The sequence below is a fragment of the Neovison vison genome, chromosome 1, assembly GCF_020171115.1.
Source record: "Neovison vison isolate M4711 chromosome 1, ASM_NN_V1, whole genome shotgun sequence".
Taxonomy (NCBI): domain Eukaryota; kingdom Metazoa; phylum Chordata; class Mammalia; order Carnivora; family Mustelidae; genus Neogale; species Neogale vison.
In genome coordinates, this window is record NC_058091.1 from 60,096,915 (window position 1) to 60,120,211 (window position 23,297).

General features: G+C 35.9%; 1 protein-coding gene across 5 annotated transcripts in view; it reads right to left on the reverse strand.

The window, feature by feature from the left end:
• Window positions 1-23,297, reverse strand: part of ADGRG6 (adhesion G protein-coupled receptor G6) — a 136,660-nt gene that overhangs the window by 53,702 nt on the left and 59,661 nt on the right. For 3 of the 5 annotated variants that reach the window (XM_044247654.1, XM_044247663.1, XM_044247682.1), the window contains exons 3-6: window positions 17,533-17,874; window positions 14,722-15,345; window positions 5,764-5,832; window positions 3,430-3,513 (exon numbers count right to left, since the gene is read on the reverse strand). In XM_044247654.1, the coding sequence (XP_044103589.1) occupies window positions 3,430-3,513; window positions 5,764-5,832; window positions 14,722-15,345; window positions 17,533-17,874 (1,119 nt within the window). The remainder of the gene's footprint in view (window positions 1-3,429; window positions 3,514-5,763; window positions 5,833-14,721; window positions 15,346-17,532; window positions 17,875-23,297) is intronic. The other 2 variants (XM_044247673.1, XM_044247691.1) reach the window with 1 other exon arrangement.

A 23,297-nucleotide genomic window follows, 5' to 3' on the forward strand; every position in this document is an offset into this window, starting at 1 on the left:
GGGCATGGTGGGGGTGACAAATTTACAAGCATACCCATTTTCCAATAAAGGACTCTTTCAATCACGTAGAACCTTAAAGTAGAAATCATTGCTTGCCATTATAGATGTGGTGTCAAAACAGTATATTCCTGTCAATAGGTCTTAATCCAATTAATAATTTTTTTTTTGTCCTTCTTAACACTCTTTCCAGGGTTTCTTAGGAGACACAGAAATGACACTATGTATTTATTCTATAGTCAAGGATGTGAAACATAGGTTTGAAAAGGTAAGTTTTAAAACATTTGTGTGAAAAGAGAGATGTTATAATATACACCAAATGTTATTTTAGAGTCAAAATGATATCTTTGTACTGGTGATGAGGTCACTATAACATGACAGTTGGATTTATAATATGACTGGAGTTCTGCTCATTCTCCACACAAGATTCCTTTAGGTAACAGGCATCCAAAACTAGATTGATTGTCCAATCTATACACACATCCAGAGAAATTATTTTATTTGAATAGTTAAACATATGTTTTTTGAATAGTTAAACATATGTCAAGAATCTGGAAGCATGGGGTGCCTGGGTTGCTCAGTGGGTTAAAGCCTCTCCCTTTGGCTCAGGTCATGATCCCAGCATCCTGGGATCGAGCCCTGTATCGGGCTCTCTGCTCAGCAGAAGGAAACTCTCTTTCTCTCTCTCTGCCTGCCTCTCTGGCTACTTGTGATCTCTCTGTCAAATAAATAAATAAAATCTTTGAAAAAAAAAAAAAGAACCTGGTAAGCTATATTTTTAGAACAATAATAAGGACTAATGGAGTTATTCCCTTACTTGGGTTACTTGTGTTGACCCCACAAGATTTAATATTCAGTAGCACTGGAGTGATGATTCAAGCACAGAAAGTACAATTTAGTATGTAGATAATAATTGGCCCAAGAGCGCTCCTTAAGAGTATAATGGAAAAGGCTCAAAAGTTATTTGTGGGAATACCTAGATTATCCATCCCATATTAAAATATCTATTCATGAAAAATAACTTAAAAATATGATTTTCCTAGTATACAAACTGAGGTAACAGATACAAGTCATATTGAAGATAACAAAAAGAACTTTCCATAGAGAAACAGGAATACTTCATAAAGTTTAGGAAAAGAAATTTTATGGATACACTGAAGAAATATTTCTGATTATCAAACAGTCACAACCCCACCCCTCCCCACACCAGCATATCATCACTGATAGACCCAGCAAAACTCTTCAATAAGCCAGAATTTAAAGGACTGGATAAGTTAGATGACAAATTTGATAGTTGTGCCTATCTTTCTTACATTGAATAATGAAACAGGATTTTCTGATATATCAGATCGTAAGCCTGACTGAGTTTCCCAAGGAATAAGAAAAGTGTATCTGGAATTGCTGACAGTATATAAATGATTTAGATGGTCTAGGACATGACGTTAAATCCCATTTATTCACAAGGTGAACAAGTATTTCTCTTTCCAATTATTTCTAATTTGACTACATCAAAGAAAAAATATTAATTATAGTCTGTCTCTAACTCTTTGTTAACTCTCCCTTTTTTAAAAAGATAATGAAGTCTTCAGGCATAGAGATATGAGAAAGCAATAGGATATAGAGAAAATCCAATAACATTGTTTTCATTACACTTATTCTTGCTTTTCATTTCTGTTTTACAACAAACTACTGATTTTACAAAAGCATTACCGATTTTCCCATATAAGTGCAAATGTTTAAATTAAAACGTGAGTCAATTTAGATTTAAAACTATTAAATCAATAGTACAGATGGTTCAAGGATGTGGCAAAAAGTATTCTGATAGTACGCAGATTTGAATACATAATTTTGAGAATATTTCTACCACAGGATGACTGTGGAGTAATTTTAAATGCTAGGATTACTTTTTTTTTTAAATCAAGAATCATCTAAATTGCATTTTTCCCTTTAATGTAGTCAAGTCAAGCCATTTTAACTGAGTCTAACATTTGCTTGCTTTGTTGAAACTCCAATGAAGATTATGACGCAGAGAGAGATGGCTGAACAAGGCTCTCTTCAAGAATGTCAGAAATTACATGATTGAGTGAATACAGCTCCACTCCACCAAGTCAAGGACTCTGAAGCATCGTATAAACGTTCTTGGGCAGTAGAGGATGTGCCTGTCCTAGAGGGAGAATGCCACAGAGGCTCTTTGTATATTCATACAAAGAGCAAAATACTTAGTTAGAATTATAATATTCCCATCCACTGGCTGGAGTCCATGTGAAATATGCACTGGGAGCGTCAGCTGCTGCAGCTTTCCTGGGGGTTGCTGGAATGTTTGCCCCGTCATAAATCTCCTTGGTGTAACTACCAGAATAACCATAAACACTTCCTTGAATCGATGTCTTCATAACCCTAGTGAAATTTATATCTATGTTGCATGTAAAATATTCCATACTTCCAATTTAAATGTCCTCACAGAGGAAGTTGGTGTAACCCCTGAAGCCAAAGGAAAAATGAACTATGTGGGTTTCTTTTCTCTGGGTTTTGGTCTCTGGTGATATATTACAGATGTTTTGGCCTCACAAGTTAAATGATTGGGGTTGAGAAAATTCCTTTGTTTCTAATAGCTCATATTTGAGAATATTACCGTAGGCAAGGCAATGGTGTGGTCACCTGATTGGAATTTCTCTTTTCTAGGAGAGACTTAAAACATTTACTCTGAATTACCAAGGCTATGTAGTCCATATAGGTGGCATAACTCACATTACCTGGCATTTTCCCTGCTCATTTCTGTATCTCATATATCTGCCCTATTTATAAATTACAAAAAATATAAATAAGAGAGTATATGTGGAAAAATAGGCAAGAAGTATTGGCACTTAAATTGAAATTTCATCAGCTGAAAATTGACTTAGTTGATATGCAATCATATTCTAACCATTATTCTTCAACAAATAAAAATGGAGAGCAAAGTATTATCATATAAATAGATCTAAGTGTCATGAACACTTAAAGTTGGTTTCAGTGAGAAATTACATTACTAACATAATTTAGTTTTTTTGAAATTATAAAATTCTTTAAGAAACTGGTTTCCTGAAGCGTATAATCTGACAAAATACCATGAATACTTTTTAAGATATCTAGTATAAAGCAAATTAATCCCTTTTAATTAAATGTTTTTCTCTTAACGCTTCCTTTGAAAGCAGTTTTTGCTAAAAGTGGACAAGGGTAGTACTGGAAATGTACTCATACCACCAGTCATCAGAATAAGGAACTCCAGGGAGTCAAGTAATATTTATTTCTCTTACTAATCTTTACAAATGTATAAATGTACCGATTGAGTCCAAAACCAGAAATTTTGTTTGAACATTCGATTTTACACTCCTAGAAGACAATTTGTTTTATTACATCGACATACCACAAATAAAAAAGGTAATGATTTCTTACCATTGCTTTGCTTAGCGATTCTATTAGTAACAGGCATGTTAGTGATGACAGTGGGTGGTGTAGTACTAGGAGAGTCTACAGTAGCTGGTAATAAAGATGAGAAAGATGTAATTTTGCAAGGAGCACATGACAGTTAATTCGGATGAGCAATCTACAATTAATGCATGAAAATATACAGAGGAGGAATAGAAACCATTTCTTGCTACTAAATACAACAGACTCTAGGGTTACAATGCATTAAATGAAGCAATGCTTCCTATGGCACATTAAGAATCACTTCATATGGCCTCTGGGGTCACGTTGTGCAAGAGCATGGAGCTGGTACCAAGGAAAATGAGGAAGAACATTGAGATTCTAGACCCAGGTCTGACTGATGACCACAGAGTGAATTACTAAATCTTTCTAGAACTCAATTTCCAAAGTTCGTAAAAAGAAAAGTTTAGAGAAGGCAGTCTGTACTGCACCTATCAGTTTGAGAAATTATCTAAACTAAATTAGTCTTCCACTGAGACTAGAGAAATAGTCTCCGAGGAAAACGTATTTCTTCTTGAGAAGATAAATGTGAAGAAAAACAAAAGAGAATGAAATGTATAGACTATATAGAATATAAATGTGTAGGATCATTTACAGATCCCAATAACTCTACTAAATGTTGATGGATAAAATGGATTTCATAAGAACAAGCCTTACAGGGGAGACCTTTTCAAGGCATTATGTCATAGCTCTGCTTCTTATACTATAAGTGCTTCTTATACTATTAAAACTTTCAAAGATTAAACCCTTATGGAATGCTTTATTATCTTTCTAAGGGATTCTGGAGGAGCTGTATAGGTAGTAAAATACACACACAATCTCCCTTTAGTTTATCTTAGGAGTATGTTTGTACTAGATGTACATTCATATACACAATGACCATTACACAGTTCCACAGTGTAGCGGTTAGCACGTCTGCTTTACAATGGCCATTTGTTGCATATCTCAATTTTAAAAATATTACCTAAATTTAAGACATTCACTTGATTATGCATTGAGTGATTATGATTATGATTACCTTCTAAAAGTGAAATTCTTTGATTCAAAATATACATCCTTAACTAAAATAATTTTCCATTCCAAAGTATTCTTTTTGAAGTTTTTCTTTTTTTAAATTATGAACAATTATATTTATCTTAATGCAAAATACATCAATGAATTTAAAAATGCTTTTTGGCCATTTAGGACATGGGGAAGGGGAATTGCTGGGCATTTGGTCTTTGATCTGTGGAATCAGGACTATAGGCATCTCAGATTAGAAGAAAACAACAAACCCTTCAGATCTCGAACTAAGCAAAATTAAGTTTTCTTTCTATTTCATTTAGCTATTTCAAGACTAGAGTGAGTTCATGGAAATTCTGTAATGACTTTATTTTCATAGCTCATTCATCCGTAATAATAACGAGAAATACTGTCTCAGAAAAGAAGGAAACATAATACTGAATTACATCCCTTCTTCCTGACTACTCCTACACTAGAACCACAGAAGAGAGTTTAGGTTACTACTTAGAAACACTTCTAACCCCTGTCACTTTCAGGATATGATGCTCCTGATAAGATATCCAGCTTTTTCAAAAGGCATTGTCATGATTCTTAATGTGGACCATAGAACATGTTACTTCATAAAGAAATATTTAATAGAATAAATGGATGAAAATGGGTCATAAGTAATTAGGAAGAACAATGATAAAATTAAAGCAAAATACTTATTATTTTAAAACTTTAATTATATATTATTTGCATGCAACTATTTAGTACATAATTTATAACTGGAATACTGGCCATAATATAGTCATTGTGCATTATAATAATATAATTACATTAAGATTAGTTTAATATAATTAATTTTACCTTAATATTTAAGTTATATTGTACACCATGAACTGCCTTATGGTCTTGTCTCAAGCTTAACTGAATATTTAACTTAATTTACCCCTTATTTTTTACACATGAATACCTTTTCAAAATACCGCATGACTATATTTATACAGGATCTTTGCAATACTCTTGAGAATAAAAAGAGGAAAAAATCAAATAAATCCTTGTTTAATAACATATAATCATTCACATTTAAAAACACAGTCCTTTATGGAAAATGGTCGTCCAGCATGTGAATGCATTCTTTCTCCACAGTGTATGTACTGTGCACCCACACAACTAAAACACATCCAGAAATTCTTCTGTTTTGCTGGTTTCTGGCTTCTCAAGTGAAAAGTAAGATAATAATCAAAACAATTACAACCCCATTATCCAAAACAGCAAGTAGGAAACAGACTCCAGAAGACGATGTTGGCTCCCTACCTTGGCAGAGGGTCCCCAAATCGGCACAGCTGGCTAGTTCTGCTGCCGGGAGTGGGATCAGGTAGGAACCTTGATCAACACAGAGGAATTATACAAGTTTAATTGATGCTTAAATGACATTATCCAAAAAAAACAAAAACAAAAACAAAAACTCACCAAAATGCCCACGAATCTTATGGTTGGCATAATGGGAGCAGCCCTAGAAGAGTCCATCAATAATAATCTAACACCAAGAAAGTCTCTTAAAGCCTTTGTGTCTTTGTTTCCACAAGTGTAAAATCAGGTTATTGAAATTCCCTCAAAATCTTCAACTCAATTTATTGTCTATCCACACATGAAATGAAAAGAAGTGCTACTTCCCGTTAAAGTTTGTGTAAAAAATCCAGGGCCATTTCACAGAACAAATTACAAAGCTCTGGTAGAAATTCATATAAATAAAGTAATATAAACATCAAAGATAAGTTTCAAAACTAAACTTAGATATTATTAATATTCATAAAATGCATATTTTTGGTTCACAGGCACCAGCATATGCCATTTGCAATTCCAGAAATATGTTCCTGTGGCTTCAAGTTGGTCTCTGTGTCTTTTTATTTCAATTTTTTTTTTTTTTCTGACTCATCCTCAGCAAGAAACAGTGTAGAGCTGGCTTCCTAGTAGGATAAAGGATTTTCTCTGTTACATTAAATCTCCCTGACAGTTAACAGACTTTCATCAACAGGTTGAGTCTGAGGAAGATGTGCTAAACTTACCACAAAGCACCTGCATTATGCAGAAAGACAGAAGAATAAATACAAATATTTATATATGCACACACATGCACAAATACATGTATTTGATTTTAAAAAGGACATTTCTATAGCACTGATTCCGGTCTAATATTTAAAAATTTTCCAAACTGTCCTGTGGGAATAGTACATGAAGGCAGAGCAGGTACATGATCTAACAAAAGATGTCTAATTAGGTAATTGAGGTGCATAAGCAGAAAGCCTCCCAACAGTTTTTAACAGCATCTCATGAATCATGACTTCTTCATTCTCAACTGCCTCAGACACCTAAGCTCAAGGAAGAAATGTTACTTCAGAAAAACTCAACTCTACAGGCAGGTCTATGACATTACCTGGCAAGAAACCCTCAACATAGACATTTACATGTCCATTCAAAAACAAGTAATCGCTGTTTAATGTGTGAGGCACACAGGCTAGAATAACACTCTAAGACATTGTCACTGCCATCAGGATGGGAGATAGAATCACAGTTCTCTCAATGCTGTAAGCACTCAGTGGCTCAAAGGAGGGTATAATTAGCAGCTTGGTGAGAGGGGGGAAAGAGAATCCAGTACAAAGAAGGAAAGTAATATCACTATACTGATGTGGGGACAGAAGACTAGAGATGGATATTCCTAGCAAACAGAATTGCTGAAATATACACCAAGATGGGAGTAAAAAGCTCTGAGAACCTGGGTGACATGGCATTACTGGAATAGAGTATAGGAATGATTGGCTATATAGGTAATGGATACCAGTGGAGGGTCTGATAGAATATCGGCACCATGAGTGGTAGGACTCTTCCAGTGGCATATCCCACACATCTAGTAGGTGGGTACTCAATCTTTAGCAAATACAGTTCTGGATACATCATGAATGACTGAGAGCATTTTGAACTCTTTCTTAGAGGAAAGGGAAAACATAAAAGGAAAGTAAGTGAGAAAATTAGGTTTAAATCTGAAACCACTTTTGAGGCTCCAGGGTCAACTAAAAGGGAATATATAAGAATAAATATTATTAATTCACACTTGATTTCATGAATACAATGAGGATGACAAGAAAGAAATGGATATAAGCCATCCAAAGATAGAATGTACAATATTTAGTAACTAATCAGAGAAGAGAGAAAGAAATAGAAGACTAAGGCATATTTTTCTGGTTTCCAGCTTGAGAAATTGGTGTAAAATGATATCATAGAAGGAATACTAAGAGATTCCTAGTATTTCTAAGAAATACTAAGAGAACAGCAGACTTAGGTAGGGTGGGATGAATAAGTCTAGTAATGGGAATTGAGGTGCCTGTGTGACATCTGGATACATGGGCAGGTACACGGGAGGTAGCCGAGAAAAAATGCTGTAAAATCTATATATGTGTCTGGATCGCTCGAGCTAGAGTGGAGATTTGATGGAACCACAGATACTCCTATTTTCAAATATCATATCATTATTTTTTTAAATTTTTAAATTTATTTTCAGTCATTATTTTTTTAAAGAGCTCTAAATCTGAGAAGTAAAAAGAGTTCTTGAAGAAGGTGATTTTATAGAATTTAAGGGAAGAAAGTTTCACAGAGATGTGGCCATATCAGGTATACTGAAATGGTCAAGAATGGTCAAAACCAAGACGACCTTTAACTCTGCATTGGAATTTTGGTGGTAACTGTAGAGGACTTCGTTTCGGTAGCGTGGGAATGATGAACTCAGGAGCACCACTTGAGAAGTGACTGCAAGAAAAGGAAGCCTGGCTATGAAAGAAAGCAGAGACAGGGAGGGTGAGTTTGAAAGACTGGAAACTTAGACAGTATACTGTGGAAAAGGGCATCTGAGGAGGCAGACATTGAGGCTTGCCTGGTCAGGACCAAGGCAGAATTTTACAGTCAAAGTTTCTGTCCAGGGCGCCTGGGTGGCTCAGTGGGTTAAGCCGCTGTCTTCGGCTCAGGTCATGATCTCAGAGTCCTGGGATCGAGTCCCACATCGGGCTCTCTGCTCAGCAGGGAGCCTGCTTCCCTCTCTCTCTCTCTCTGCCTGCCTCTCTGCCTACTTGTGATTTCTCTCTGTCAAATAAATAAATAAAATCTTAAAAAAAAAAAGTTTCTGTCCACTGTTCTTTCCCATCTTATTTAACTTATGACCCCTTTTTGTAGAACCTTACTTCTCTGTGAGGTACTTATATTTTAGTGAGGAATTTCTGAAAACTAAAAAGGCTTCAAAAGTCAAAATGAGGAAACGTCAGCCACTGCAACATAAGGGAGAGAGAAAGGTCCTTGGATGGAGTTCCTGTGCTTCTCAAATTACACACAATGTTGGCTGTCAAAGGTTCCTTAGGCCTTTCTGGCACTGATACAATAGCTCTGGAAGACAAAGAGAGATAAGGAGATGGTGTGGGAAAGAAGTTTCTAGACTTTCCAGTGCAGTATGTTAAGGGGCTCAAAGGTGACAATGAGGAAAGAATCAGAAGAGTTATGATTTAAAGCATGATACTCAATAATTTTTTAAATATCCATTGTATGGTAACAATTATAAATTTATTGTATAGTAACAAGTGTCATTGTATGATAACAAGAATAAATTCCAAAATGGGACACCCCTGTCACAGGAAATTATAATACTTCCCAATATTTAAATTATTGGTTGCTCTTTTTTTAGGTACTTAGACTGTAGCAAATTGATACTGCATTATAAACACTCAATAAACACTGTTTTATGATGATTCGTTACAGAAACAGAAATTAGATCTGGAGACTACCTGGTGTAAGTATAAGCGACAAAATTTATTATTTTTTTTTTTATTTTAAGAGTTCATTATTTATTTATTTATTTATTAGAGAGAAAGAAAGAGGGAGAAGCAGAGGGAGAGGAACAAGCAGACTCTGCATTGAGAGGGGAGCCCAACATGGGGCTCAATCCCAAGACCCTGAGATCAGGACCTGAGCTGAAACGAAGAGTCATACCCTTAACTGACAGAACCACCCAGATGCTTCCCAAGTGACAAATGTAATTAGCAGAAAATTACATTGATAAACGAAATCTTTATTACAAATATACCAAATTACATAAACAAATACATAAAATATACAAAGTACACACAAACTTTTTATTTCTACCCAGTTCCATTTTCAGCATATCCACATAAAAAAGTCATTCTAGCATCAGTTTTCCTAGGTGGACGTATTTATGAACCAGACTGATAAGGAAGAAGAGACAATTTTCTTTCCTGGATCATAATATAATTATTATCAAGGGACTATATTCAGAATGTGACCTATGTATGTTCATTGATGTTTGTGGATACCACAAAGGCATTTATTTAATATAAACTGTAAAACTTAGTGCAAAGTTTCCTTGCAAGCTGTAGTCACTGAAAATGAACAGGTGATGAAAGGGTGCAAACTTGTTAATCTCTCTTCTCCATCTGTTGTCCTTCCAAAATCTTGCCACTGAAAGGAGTCACTATTTACACAGGTTGTGGTAAAAAATGACTGATGTGTAGCCAAGAACTCATCTTATAGTCTACATAATGATAATCCAAATAATAGCCAAATCCTCACAGCGAGTAGCAATAATGAGAAAAAAAAATAATTGCTTTCAATTCCCTCTTTGCAGTTATTATTAAAATGAATTTTATAATTTTTCATAAATATACTTAAAATAATATTATTCCTGGACCTCTTAATTCTCCTAGAGTTTGGGGCATCTTCAAAGAATAGAGTCCTCTGTAAAGATAAAGTAATTTTTTCCTGATTTTATTACTTAAAAAAAGAATTCATTTATCTAAAAATGCTACACTCAATAATTTTTTTAGGGATGAATGAAGTAGTGAGTCACAATTTTATGGCTGTGAAGGACAGAATTGTAACAATTGACAATGAAAGGGTAGGAATCCAAGAGTTGATGAAGCCTTGGTAATTAAGAACAAAAATCTGGAAGTGAAAATAAAAGTCAGTACAAATCCAAAAATTTCTAGAAAAGAATAACAAAAAAGTTGGGTACTTACGAATTGTGTCTTATCTCTACATCCAAAAGTGGTTCATAAATGGAAGTGTTTAATAAATTTTGTTAAATAAATGTAGTTTGTTTGAGCTTAGACTGTTTATTGGGTTATACTGTACCACTCCTCAGGAAAGAGCAGTCATCAGGAAAATAAATAAAACTCGTATAGAAGGCACTACTTGTTCTTTGTGAAAACTGATGGACAGTAGCCAGTACCTACACTTAAAACATAACACAGGCAAATACTTGCAGTTATAATTAAAGAGTCCACTCACTGGGAAAACTTTCTATCTATGGAGGTCATAAAACTGAATACGTTTAATAAAATTGGGTAAGTAAAATATGCTTAATAAAATAAAAATTATAAAGTAAAAATTCTAAGAAAAAGAATGATGCTATAAAATGAAAAAGAATTACTGCTAAATAAAGTCTTTCTGAAAAAAAAACAGACAAGATTAACTGTGTTTAAAAAAAAAAAAAAAACCAGCCTGCTGAAAATTTCGTAATTAAGATATAGTTCCCCACAAGGCTTAGAATAGTGTAGGAAAACAAGAGTCTAAATCTGAAATTGTTGAAACATTAATTAATAACATGTTGATTTTATTAAGGCTAGGATATTTACTATTTGAAACAAATGACAGGATGTTTTAATGTTAGTATAATCAGTTCTGTTTTATCATCTTAATTTTCATATCATAATTTACTCAGCAACAGACCTTTGGAAAATCTATTCATTCTTCCACCACAAGTTGAATCTGGAATTAAAGGTCATATTTAACAGACATTGTCAGTCCAATGGAATGTTAGGCATGAAATTTTATTTTCCCATTGGTTACTGTACTGATCATTAGTTTTTGGAAATTACTGTTACGATAAACAGCAAGCCAAATGTTCCAGGAAAAAAAAGAAAGGTTAAAATGTTAACAGAGTAAACTTATTTTCACTTGTTGAAAGTTCTGCTTAGCTAACAAGCTTAGATATCCTCTCACAGGTATTTCCTGCCAGTTAATAAGTGACTCCAGTTCTTCAACTCCCAAAGCTGATGACTGAACAGCGGGAAACTCCCTCTCCAGTGATGATTCCTGAAATGCAGCCCAGGAGATCTGAATCCACGGAATGGGGTGTTTGACATCATTGTGGAATGTCAAGAAGACTGCTATAAAAATTAAAGGAATTCAAGCCCGCTGAGTCTGTGACTTGTGCTACTCTTTCAATGAAATCATTTTGAAAACGTATAGATGACTGTGTTACACCAGCATATGTTTGATGTGTCCCAGTAATCTTAAGCCTTGGGAAAGGAGTTTTAAAGACAATGTTAAAGAAAATGTGAGGACACCCAGATATAAATCCTGGGGAAGGGGGACAGGAGATGTGCGTGTTAGTTCACCAACTGCCTTGACCACTTACTTAATTTTTTTTTTTAAGTTTCAGTTTCCTGCCCTATGTTAAGTGAAGGGACTGGCCTAAGTTGGAATTCCCAAACAGAAATGCCTCCTGGAGCCAGAAGGCCATCTGAAGATGAAAGGGGGCTGGTGGAAGAAGAATAGCGAGAGCGGTAAGGGCTGAGGAGAACGCCCATCCCTTCACAAGGAGTGAACACCACCTAGCTCCAGCTGTGTTGGCCTGGCAGCAAGACTAGCCCAGGCTTCGTTTCTTGTTTACCAGCAAATCCAAAAATTTATTTTTATTTGAAATCATTTTCTTAATGTTGGAAAGAAATCATTGTTTAAAAGCATTTGTGTGGAACAAATATAAATAAATGAGAACAACTAAATGCTACCACCATCATGGATGTCTGAGGGCTAAATGAGCTCATGAGGGGCTGATTGACTCCCCCTAGGCCCTGGAGACCTAGCAGGTCTTCACCATAGTCATCCGAAGTGTGTGCTTCGGAAGGCTGGACCCTCATGATTTTTTAGACTACTTTCAAGGATCAGCAAATTTTCTCTGGAAGGGTCAATAGTAAAAATGTTAGGATGGTGGGCCATGTTACAGTCTTCCACCTTCACCAACTCTGACCCTATAGCAAGAGGCAGCCACAGACAATACAAAGCCTCCTAGTCATGGCTGTGTCCAATAAAACTTTATTTACAAAAATAGGTGGCCTGCCATAGGCCTTCCTAGTTTGCCAACCCCTGGTCTAGAGGATTTCCTAGAGAAGCTTAGAAATCAATCCATGTACATCCCTCACATTTTATCACATTAATGTATCTAAGAGGCAACACAGGAAAGAAAACTTATGACTTTTGTTTAAAACAAATATAATATTTATGCCCCAGAAAGATAGTGTTTCCCACAGATCACTCCTGGGCCTTCATACTCCTTATCCAGGCAAGAACTAGCTCACCTACTCTAGTATGTCCCATCTTCTAGCCCGGTTTATTCCAAAAGACAGTCGAATTTATACTTGTAAGAGACATAGCTCTAAAATTAAACTCCTGTGTCCACCTCCTGGCTTAGCCACTTATTAACTGACACTAGATAAGTTACTTAATTCCTTTGGGCCTTAGATTTCACATCTGCAAAATGGAGGTAGTAATAAGATCCATATCAGGGGTCTATGTTGTAGAAAAGAGTGATTATGTGTAAAGGGCTTAAAACAGTACCTAGAAAATATGCACTGAATATTCAAGTTTAGCACATAATATAAGTCTTAGCAATTATTAATACACCTACTCAAATTTTTTTTGGTTGCCATAGTCCTCAAATATTTCACCGTAGAAAGGCAACTATTAAATGGTCTATATTATGACTTTTTAATAATAGCCAAAGATATGGTGAAAATGGGCCACTAGAGCAAAAATAATTACCCTGGACATAAGAAGACTATCACTGCCCTCTCACTGTTCACCAACCCACACCAAACACACACACTTGATCTTCTCAATTTCTTCACTGAGTGAAAGTCTTGTCAAGGGTCCCTGATCACCCTCTGTAGCTAGTCAGACTGAAAGGATGCTGGGGAACACCATCAGCTCTTATAGAGTTCTGCAGTCTTCTTCTGCAACATGTTTGTGGTTTACCCTCTGCCCAACAACCCACAAGAAAATACCCCTCAAATGGCATCACTTCATAACCTCTCACCATTTGCGGGATCACCATGGACCACACGAAGGGATGGGTGACTTACACTGGGAGTTCGCTGACAAGAGTTCCCCAGAGCAGAAGGGCACACACAGGTCAGGGAAAGGGGGGACGTGGTCTCAAGTCTTCAAAGGGGTCCTACTTCGTTCAAACTATTGGGAATGAAGTTCTGAAAAAAATCTCCTCCAAAGTCACATGAGAACTACTTTTTAACATCAGACTCCTCCTTTCCTCTTTTAATGAAAGTTATTTCTGTGACTAAAAAGTATTTATTATCAACACTTTAGATTTAGTCATATTACATTATCAAAAGTGACAATGAAACTTTACTTTTTGTATTTTAATCAGTCCTGTAATAAAATAAGGACTTCCAAAATTAACTTAGGTACATAGAGAATGTTTGATAGAAGTCTATTTTAATATAACGTTGTCATATGGAATTATTTTCCTAAATATTTTGCAGTTAGCTACTTCCAGTAATATTACATTTTAAGTCCCTCAAAGAGCAACTATTACGAGTATTCAAAACAAACAACAAATGCTCATTTTCAAACAGAGAAGAAAGTTCAAAGAAAAATTTGATAACTTTTGATTATCAAAGATTTTTCCATAAAATGGACAGCTTCGAAATTTTATCCTGGCTGAGTAAATACCATTCCTTTTCAGTGGTGGTTGTTTATTTAAATAACATAATGGAAATTTCATAAAGATCAGCTTTTTATTGTACCTCTTTGTGATAAAAAACAATAACTTATTAATTAATTTTGTTTCAGTCCCAGTGTTTACCTTTCTATTTGAGGCATGACAGTTACAACTTTTGTTACATCAGTGATAAACTGTGTGATATTTTATGACATAAGGAAAACTTTAAAATGGTAGAACCAAGAGCTTTGATTAAATAACGAAGGTTTGTAATCAAATGTATACTATGTTTGGCTGAGCATATAACATTTTAAAAATCAAAAGCTCATTAATGACAACTACATATATATACACACAAGAACATACACACCCATATATATACACACATACATAGACACAGGTACATGTGTATGATTTCTTGTTCACCAACATTCATAGAATAATTTTAAAAGGGTGGGGGGGGGCATGCCCAGACTTACCACAGCTTAGGTTGCTTTCTGCTTTCAGAGCTAGGGTGGGGATATTCCAGAAGTCATTTTGCCAGTCAACCACATTCCCTTTCACATGGCAGCTGAGGTTGGAGAGGACTTTGGAATTCATGGTAAAATTCCAGAGTCGAAAGTTATAAATGTCCCCTTTGAGGGAGGCAATCTCATTGTGCTGGGAGCCTAACAACAACTTCCCATTTCCAGGAATAACTTCACTGATGCTAGAATCACATGGAACTTCTTCATAGTTTCTTCTGAAATTTATACCAACAGAACCCAGAGAATTATTCCAAATGATGCAGAGCTGCTCAAAGCTTTCTGTGAAAATGTCTTCTTTATCCTTCACAGGTAACACGCTGTTTAGGAAGCATTTTGAGCCAGAAATAGAAATAAAGTAGCCATTCTTGGCCTTTCCAAAGCTAAGCAACTGTGTGAAAGATGCATTAGAGTAGGAAAAAGCTATCCATTCATGGTCTTCCTTGCCAATTTTGGTTGCTTCAAAACAGAGAGTGAAAGCGCTGAGCTCTGGAATAGAGACACTTTTGGCAACAGATACCTGATAACTATCTAGCATCTGGGGTAAAATGACCTTCTGGTTCCTTAAGGACACAGCAACTAGGAAAAATAATAACAGATAAAATGTATTAACTTCAAATAAGAACTAATGAGAGATACAAAACATCTGATATGCCCACCCCCACCACACCACTCGACTGACTGACCTCTGCCCCACCAACCCTCTTTCATGATTCTCTATCACCAACCCATCACCTTGTACCAATAATAACAGCAATATGTAACTCCACCCATATTCACTCTAATCACGGTGGGATCTCACATCAAAACTTTTGAGCTAGAGACGACCAAGATGATAAATATCTTTTTTTAATACCAGACCTAAACAAAAACAAAAAATGAAACCCTCAAAAACCCAAATTAGGGAAACTACTATTTCAGGAAAGCTCTGTTTATACATTTTTCCAAATAATTTTCTAAACATAATAGCTAATAGTTCTATTTTTCATTAACAAGAGCCTTTTACTCTTCCTAAACACTCCTATGCTACTTCAGATACCCCATTTCCTATTCATTTTCCCCATCACCAGGCCATTTCAGGAACAAAGGTAAAAATACTATTATGGAGAGGCAGTCCAATAAAAAATAAAAATAAAAATGGAATTTTAAGCCATATTTCCTTTATAGCAAGGCCTCTGCACTCTTTTCTGAGGGAGAGCAAGGAGCAGAGGAAAATGGGGCAGACAATGCACCTTCCTATCCCAGCTCTTCCACAAAATGCAGTGTGACCTTGGACCTATTACTTCAGCACTCTCTACCTCAGTCTGCTCATCCATAAAATGAAAGACAATGGCACATATCACACAGGTCGTCAACAGGAATTAATACTTGGAAAGCACTAGGAAAGTGTCTGTTAAAGTCAATCTATAGTTAGGATTGCGTACTAATGTTACTGGTTATTAATAGATTACTATTATCATCTGCATAATATATTCCAAGTAAAATGAATCAGCCTAGTCTCTTTGATGCATGTGAAATTGTTAAATAATATAATGGATTTCACCCTCTGTTAATGTAATAGACACCATGAAACATGTACTGACTGAGACAGAAGTAGCTTTCCTCGAAAATTCTGTTTAATGCTAGCTTCATAGGAATGCTAGTTTGAACATTTTTTAATATATACCAAGAACAGGTCTATGGGAGAAAAAGCATTTTAAAATAAACATTCTAGTTAAAAATCCGGGGTAGAATTTAATAGAATCATGGATTTTTAGCCTACTTCTTAAACAAAGCATTTGAGAGCTCTAATTACCCAAAGGGATATTTATGTAATAGGAACCCAGTATTCTACATGTATTATTGAAAAGGCTGAAAGGAAATATGTCCATCAACACTTTATTAGTGGTTATGGCTGGTTTATAGATATATGGGCAATTCCACTTTGCTTCTTTTTTATTTTCAAATTCCTGTAATGTTTTACAATTTTTAAAACATTATTTGAAAAATTTAAGCACGTTTTCCAATTAATCACACATGCATCTAATGTCAATCACAAACAGTAAATAACCCTGCCACCAAAAACACAATTTATAATGATGAGGGTCATTTTCAAAATGGTGCCTTTCTCTTTCGTTTCTTTCACGCATGACATCTACTTACGAAGCTACTCTTGAAGCTCGAGTTTTCCTTAAGCAAAGAGAGGTTTTAGAGAGACTGAGATTATTCAAATGCTTTAATATACCAAAATCTGGGAAATATGTTTGAAAGAAATATTTTTTTCCTTTCATTAGTCATTTTTAAGGGGCTTTCCTCAGGCTATGTTGTTTATTAGCTTTAGTTATAAATAGCTCTTTTTTATTTTATATGCTAATTTTTTTATATTTGTCCCCTAGCATAGTTCCTTAAAAGGGCAACATCTTAAAATCCTAAAATAAAATGATTTCTGAAAAGGAATATTTTAAATGTTCAGTGAAGAGCTGTCAGCATTGCAGCTTTTAATTATTAGCTGTGGAATATCTACAATATCTTCCAAGCAGCCTTTAAATGTTCTGCATATAAACAATAAAAACAAATTTGGCTCTACTGTGACCAGATTTTGGATCTGGTAACTGTATATTGCTAATGAGAATGTTCAGTGAATATTAACAGATTCTTGCCCTTAAATTCTAATCCTAATCATTCACATTCACATAAAAGCACATAACTCTGTCTTCTGGTCCCGGTGTTTACTGTAGAACATGTTAAATGAAAGCAGAAGGTTGGCGCCGCCTGTGGTTTACATACCTCTGATGTAGCTGGCATTGAAACCTTTCTTCTGGATGCTAAAGTCGCTTGAAAAGGACACTTGCATCTCATTCGCACTTGAGTTAAATGATAGGCCTTTGGCAGTTGCTCCACAAAATTTAGTCTGGCTCTCTCCATTTTCAAGGGATAATGAGTCATAAATGCAATTGGGAGCTTCTTCAATGTCGAAATCATTAAACGTTATCTGAATGATATAGCCGGTGGGGGCTCGCAGGGTCCACAAGCAAGCTTGGCTGTTAGGGTAGTCGTTAGGGTAGCATGGAGAAGTAAACGTCCCAGAAGGGCTGGACAGGACAACCCTGCAGTTGGCACATCCCCACACTGTTGGCCAGACAAGAGAGAGACAGAGAGAAGGGCGGGGATCAGAGGCATACAATAAACCGAAAATACCACACACTGGGCACAATCAAACAAGAAGCATTTTAAAACACCAAAACACAATCATGCAAAATAAAAAGAGAATGAAACCATCTCAAGGAGAAAAAGGAGAAGAAACAGAGAAACAAAAGGCGAAAGAAAAAGAGACAATTTTAGAGCAATGATTCTTAGACTTGGGGGATCATATACCCTAAGATAATCTAATGAAAGTTACAGTAAATCTCTGTCAAATGCACAGAAGCCACTACAGTACTAAACTTTGGCATCCTGTTTTAGGGAGTTCATGAAGCCCCAGGAGGTAACCCTGGATTTCCCAAAGGTTCACTGGCCCTGGGTGAAGAATCTCTACTGTAGAGAGTAACTGCACTGGGGTAAGGGAGTTACAGAACCATAAAGGAAGACAGAAGTCAGTATTAAAACCATGGACATAAAGGAGCATCAATACGTAGGAAATAAATATTTAAAGAGAAATTTACTAATACAAAATAAACAAGCAAATAAGTTATCTTCTGGCAGACTGTACTTTTTTCTAAAATTCAAAAAAATAGCATCACCTTGTATGTGTGGAACATTTATAGTTTTTAAAATGCTTTCACTTATCTCATGTGTTCGTTACAGTTGTTAAGTCTATACATGTGTGATGATCTCATTCTTTTATTCATGCAGTGAAGATTTATTGAGTGCCTGTTACATGCCAGGCACTATTCTAAATAGTATATATTAATCAGCAAGAAAGACGAAGTCTATGTCTGAATGATTCTTACACATCAGTTCTGGGCCCAAAGATAAACAAATAATATAATGACAGATGGTAGTAAGAGGAAGGAAGAGAAGTAAAGCAATCTATCCTTTCTCAATTATTAGTCATCCGGGACCTGGTCACCAGTGGAACCAGACACCGAGGTCTACTGTCTTTCTGTCTGGTAGTGCTTTGGTAATTAATATTCATGTTCTTTTAAATATTTCTGTAAGTATAGGCAGTAAATTCATTTATTCAATATCCTGGATAAATAAGCTGTCATAAAACTTACACATACACTTTAAAACAATAAAACACTTTAACCATGTTAATGAAAATCACTCAAAATTTGTGTTCCTCCTCCTTTTACTGGGTTGAGTAAAATAAATATGCAATATTTTTTCTTAAACGTGATAGTTACTACAAATACAGTTGATAATATGCAAGGACTTATCAGATATGTTAACACCACTCAGGTTAGGTTTTTCTTTTTTCTTTCCCTAATGGCCACGTTGGGTTATCCTCAACAACACTGCTCCCCATCAATTCTTTCTAACTTGCCCTCCCTCTGCTCCTCGTCCCTATGCCTTCAATGTCTTATATGGGGATGAAGACAGAGAGAGGAAAACAAATTATGATCACCAAGTGTTAGCCAAACGCCTTCTCTCCTGCACCTCTGGAACACCACGTTCCTCTCTGTATCTCTAACCAGAGCAGTTGCGATCCTTCCACTTGTGACATTATTCACTTATTGTTTGTTTTTCCCACTCTTCTCTGAGCCCAAAAAACAGAGTATGTACTGTTCTACTTACTTTCTTACTCCTCAGGACCTCACTGCATCCCTGGTACACAGAAGACTTTCGGTAAAATTTGTGAAATTTGTGAATAAATCCATGAATAGCTTAGATCATGTCTCAATTAAAGAAGGACTAAATATAGCATATGAAACTAAGCCAAACAAAGTCCAAATCAGAAAAAAAGACAGTACATGAGCTCTGTAATGCCCGTTTGGATGAAGCTTTGGGCTCTTTCTTCCAATAGTTTCACTCATAGTATAAGATTGAGAACACTGGGCCTCTCTCACCCTTTAGCTTCCTGTTTATATACCCTGGGCCAAAAAGAGAGAAGTAATCCTACTAAATTAACAATAATGTACCCAGTAAAGGGCACTAAAGATTTAAAAAAAAAAGGGGGGGTAAAGGGAAATAAGATACAATCTCTGTGTCATCTAAACATCCGTGATGTATCATCATTTTTGCAAAATGAAATACCATCCCCTACGTCCAATATCCAAGTAATGTTCATGACTTACTTTATCCCAGTGTATATACTTTTTTACCAAATTCTTCTCTAAGAGCTGAATGAAAACTACAGGAACTTTCGACCTGAATGAGCACGTGGACTCTGTAATCTTGAACAAATTAATCTCTCTGTGCCCGAGTTTCACAACCTTCATTCACACTGAAGGCAATGGAAGCACCCACCTCCCACGGTTATTGAGAGGATGAGATAGGTTAATATTCAAAAGTCCTAGGAGCCACACCATAGAGGTGCACCAAGTGTCCTGGGAGCACCACACCCATGTTGGCTATGGTTAACCATCCTTGTAACACAAAATCCATGCATCGATAACTTCAGAGATAAAAACAGCATCCCACTTTAATAGAATCTCTTTTTCTTTTTGGCACTCATTGGGATGAAAAAGTGAAAGAGAAAAACGCAATAATATTCATTTAAAAGCCATTTAAAGCATTCTACGATTCTCATCTAAAGTCACTAGACAGTAGTTAGAGAGTACTCTGAAACCCCGATGATCTTAGTTGAATGAAAAAATCAATTAAACCAGGCACAGTATCATTATGTCCATCATATTTGTAGATAACTTCACAGTAAAGGACTTCACATATATTATCTCATTTGACATCAAGAACAACTCTGGGAATTAGTACCACCTCCATCTTCAGATGGAACTAATAAGGCTAACAGATTATATAATTTGCTCAAAGTTAACATTTAATTGGTAAGAGGACCAAGACTCAAACCAGTGGTTCTAAATAGAAGTCTAGTGTTTTTCTAGGGGAAAAGTTTCCACAATATGGTGATTTGAATTTGACCATTTAGAGCAATCAACTGTCACTCTTAATCAATTCCTATACAATAAACTGGTTCATTAGAACTTAATTCGTTCCCCCCTTAAAGGCACAGCTACTTAAAACAATAGCTACTGTAGGAGGCACTGAATGCGATCTCAGTAAACCCAGAGTTAACATATTTTCTAAGATACTCAACTCAAAACATCTGGCTCAAATTGTTTCCAAAAGCCAAGGTCGTGTAACATATTCACACCTATAAATTTATAAAAGCGAAGTTTTCTGGTAACCTAAACAACAAACCAAATTCCACCCTCAGCCCCTGTCTATGCTTATAAATGTTTAGTAATAACTTACTCATGCTTATGTTACAAAACTTTATTCTTCAAAGAAACGCAAATCTAAGACTGAAAACCTCTCAGTCATGCAAAAGCCTATTGCGATTTATAAGCAACATTTAGACCCAGATTTCATAATCATGACCTTCTGTGTTTTTTGTCGTCGTCGTTTGATCTCAGAGATTTGGACTCTCATCCCATCCTTGCCTCAAATCCTTCCTCCGAAACAAATAGTATGTTCTTTACAATTTAAGGCTGGAGTATCAGGTTCCAAAAGATAAATCAAAAGAAATCAATTTTAGCTGCTTTCAACACAGATCTGTAGATGGAATAACTTTTTCCTCCACTGTGTTAAATGAGGAGCAGAAAGAATACATTTAAATGAAATCTTGTTTTTTATTTGAATGCATCTCAAACTGCTGCTGATGAGTCTGTTGGAAAACCTTGCCGGTGAAAATCAGCTCAGAAAATTTTGCTTCAGTTGCCCGATGCATCTCTTCAAAGTCATTGTTTGAGTTATCTATGTGAACATACTAAATTCTAATGAATAAAGTTTATTAAGTTGCTTCAGAAGGTTTAAAATATTTAGTAGCCTCAGAGGGTTCTGAAGATTAAGTGGAAAGGTCAAGAACTGTGAATTCCAGGATCTGTTCTAATGCCTCAATCATCACAAAGCCAAAAGGAGTCACACAGGATTTCTCCAGACTGAGTACAATGCTGCCAATCATAACATCACTGAGCTGTCAAATAGCTGACTGATAATAGACAGAACTATATATAATATATAGCCATCAAAGTAAGTGTTTAAATTTAAGTGATTTCAGGCCTCAATGCATATTTTTTCAGGATGGCAAGGAATTTGAAGGCAGTCTGGCTGTGACATCTGCGTTTCTGTTAATGTGACAGACTTGGCAAGCATTCCCACCTTCCCTTACCCCTCCTCTACAAGCTCTGCACTCAGAGATAGTATTTCCATGGAGGGGAGGATCCCTTCTAAACCAGGGTTACACTGGTCATTCCAGTCTCCTGCTGGAATTTCCAGCACCCAAGCAAGGATATCAATATGCTCCCCAACTCCTCCTCAAACACTGGTTTCCCCAGAGTTAGCTAGAAAATTGTCTGATTTCCCACTGTGATGTTTCAGCCTCAAAATATTCTTTGGAGGCACCACGGATATGAAGCCAGCACCATAACTTGCATATTAGTTTAAAAGGGTAGCATTTTACCTGAATCAGTTCAATTAAGTTAGATATAGCTAGAAAATTAACGAGAATTTGAAGTTTCCTTGATGAAGCACCATAAAGCCCAACAATTTTTTTAAATCCCCAAAGCGATTCACATGCACCATACCTTCAGATACAGTTTTATCTTCTGTAATATTATTAATGTTTAAACTTTAAGTTTTGCCTTTCCATAATCACTGGAGCATAAGAACATTCCATATGTAACTGTGAAAGATAACGCTTTCTGGATCCAAACATGTGAACTGCTGGAAATCCTTCCAGACTCACTTTATTATATAGTTACATTTCCCTTGCAAGGGGATTAAACAGACAAGCATGTCTGCATGCATATGCACACACAGCCACACACATTTTCACGGGAAACTCCCCTCTCTTAACCAGTGGTTGAATCCTTCTCCAGCTGTTAACAAACAAACAAACAAACAAACAAAACAATCTAAAGGCAATGTATAACTTTAAACAAACTAAAGCTGCAGGGCCCATCACTTAACCTACCTCTGGTTAACACGTTCAAGTCTCTTATCCCGGACCTCCATATTCCTACACTGCACACCCCACCCCCCCTGCCAACTCTGTATTAATCCAACCATGGATCTTTAGCTCTCTAGTACATAGGCTTCCAGAAGAGAATCCACGAAACTGTGTGGATTTATACTGAAGAGGTTTCCAATTTTATCTCATTCACTCTCTTCAACATTTGATGTCTCTGAACATTCCCTGATTCTTGAGTCTCTCCACTCATAGCTCCTACCTTCTCCTGATTCTCCTCTTGCTCTTCTCCTAATCCTCTCTGAGCTTGCCCCTGCTCTAACTGCCCTCACAATCTTTGCTATTTTAAGTGTGATCCTCAGACCCACAATTTCGGCATCGCTTCATGCTCGTTAGACATACAGAATAAACCAGACCTACTGAACAAAACTTGTATTTAAATATATATGTATACATATCTTTTAAA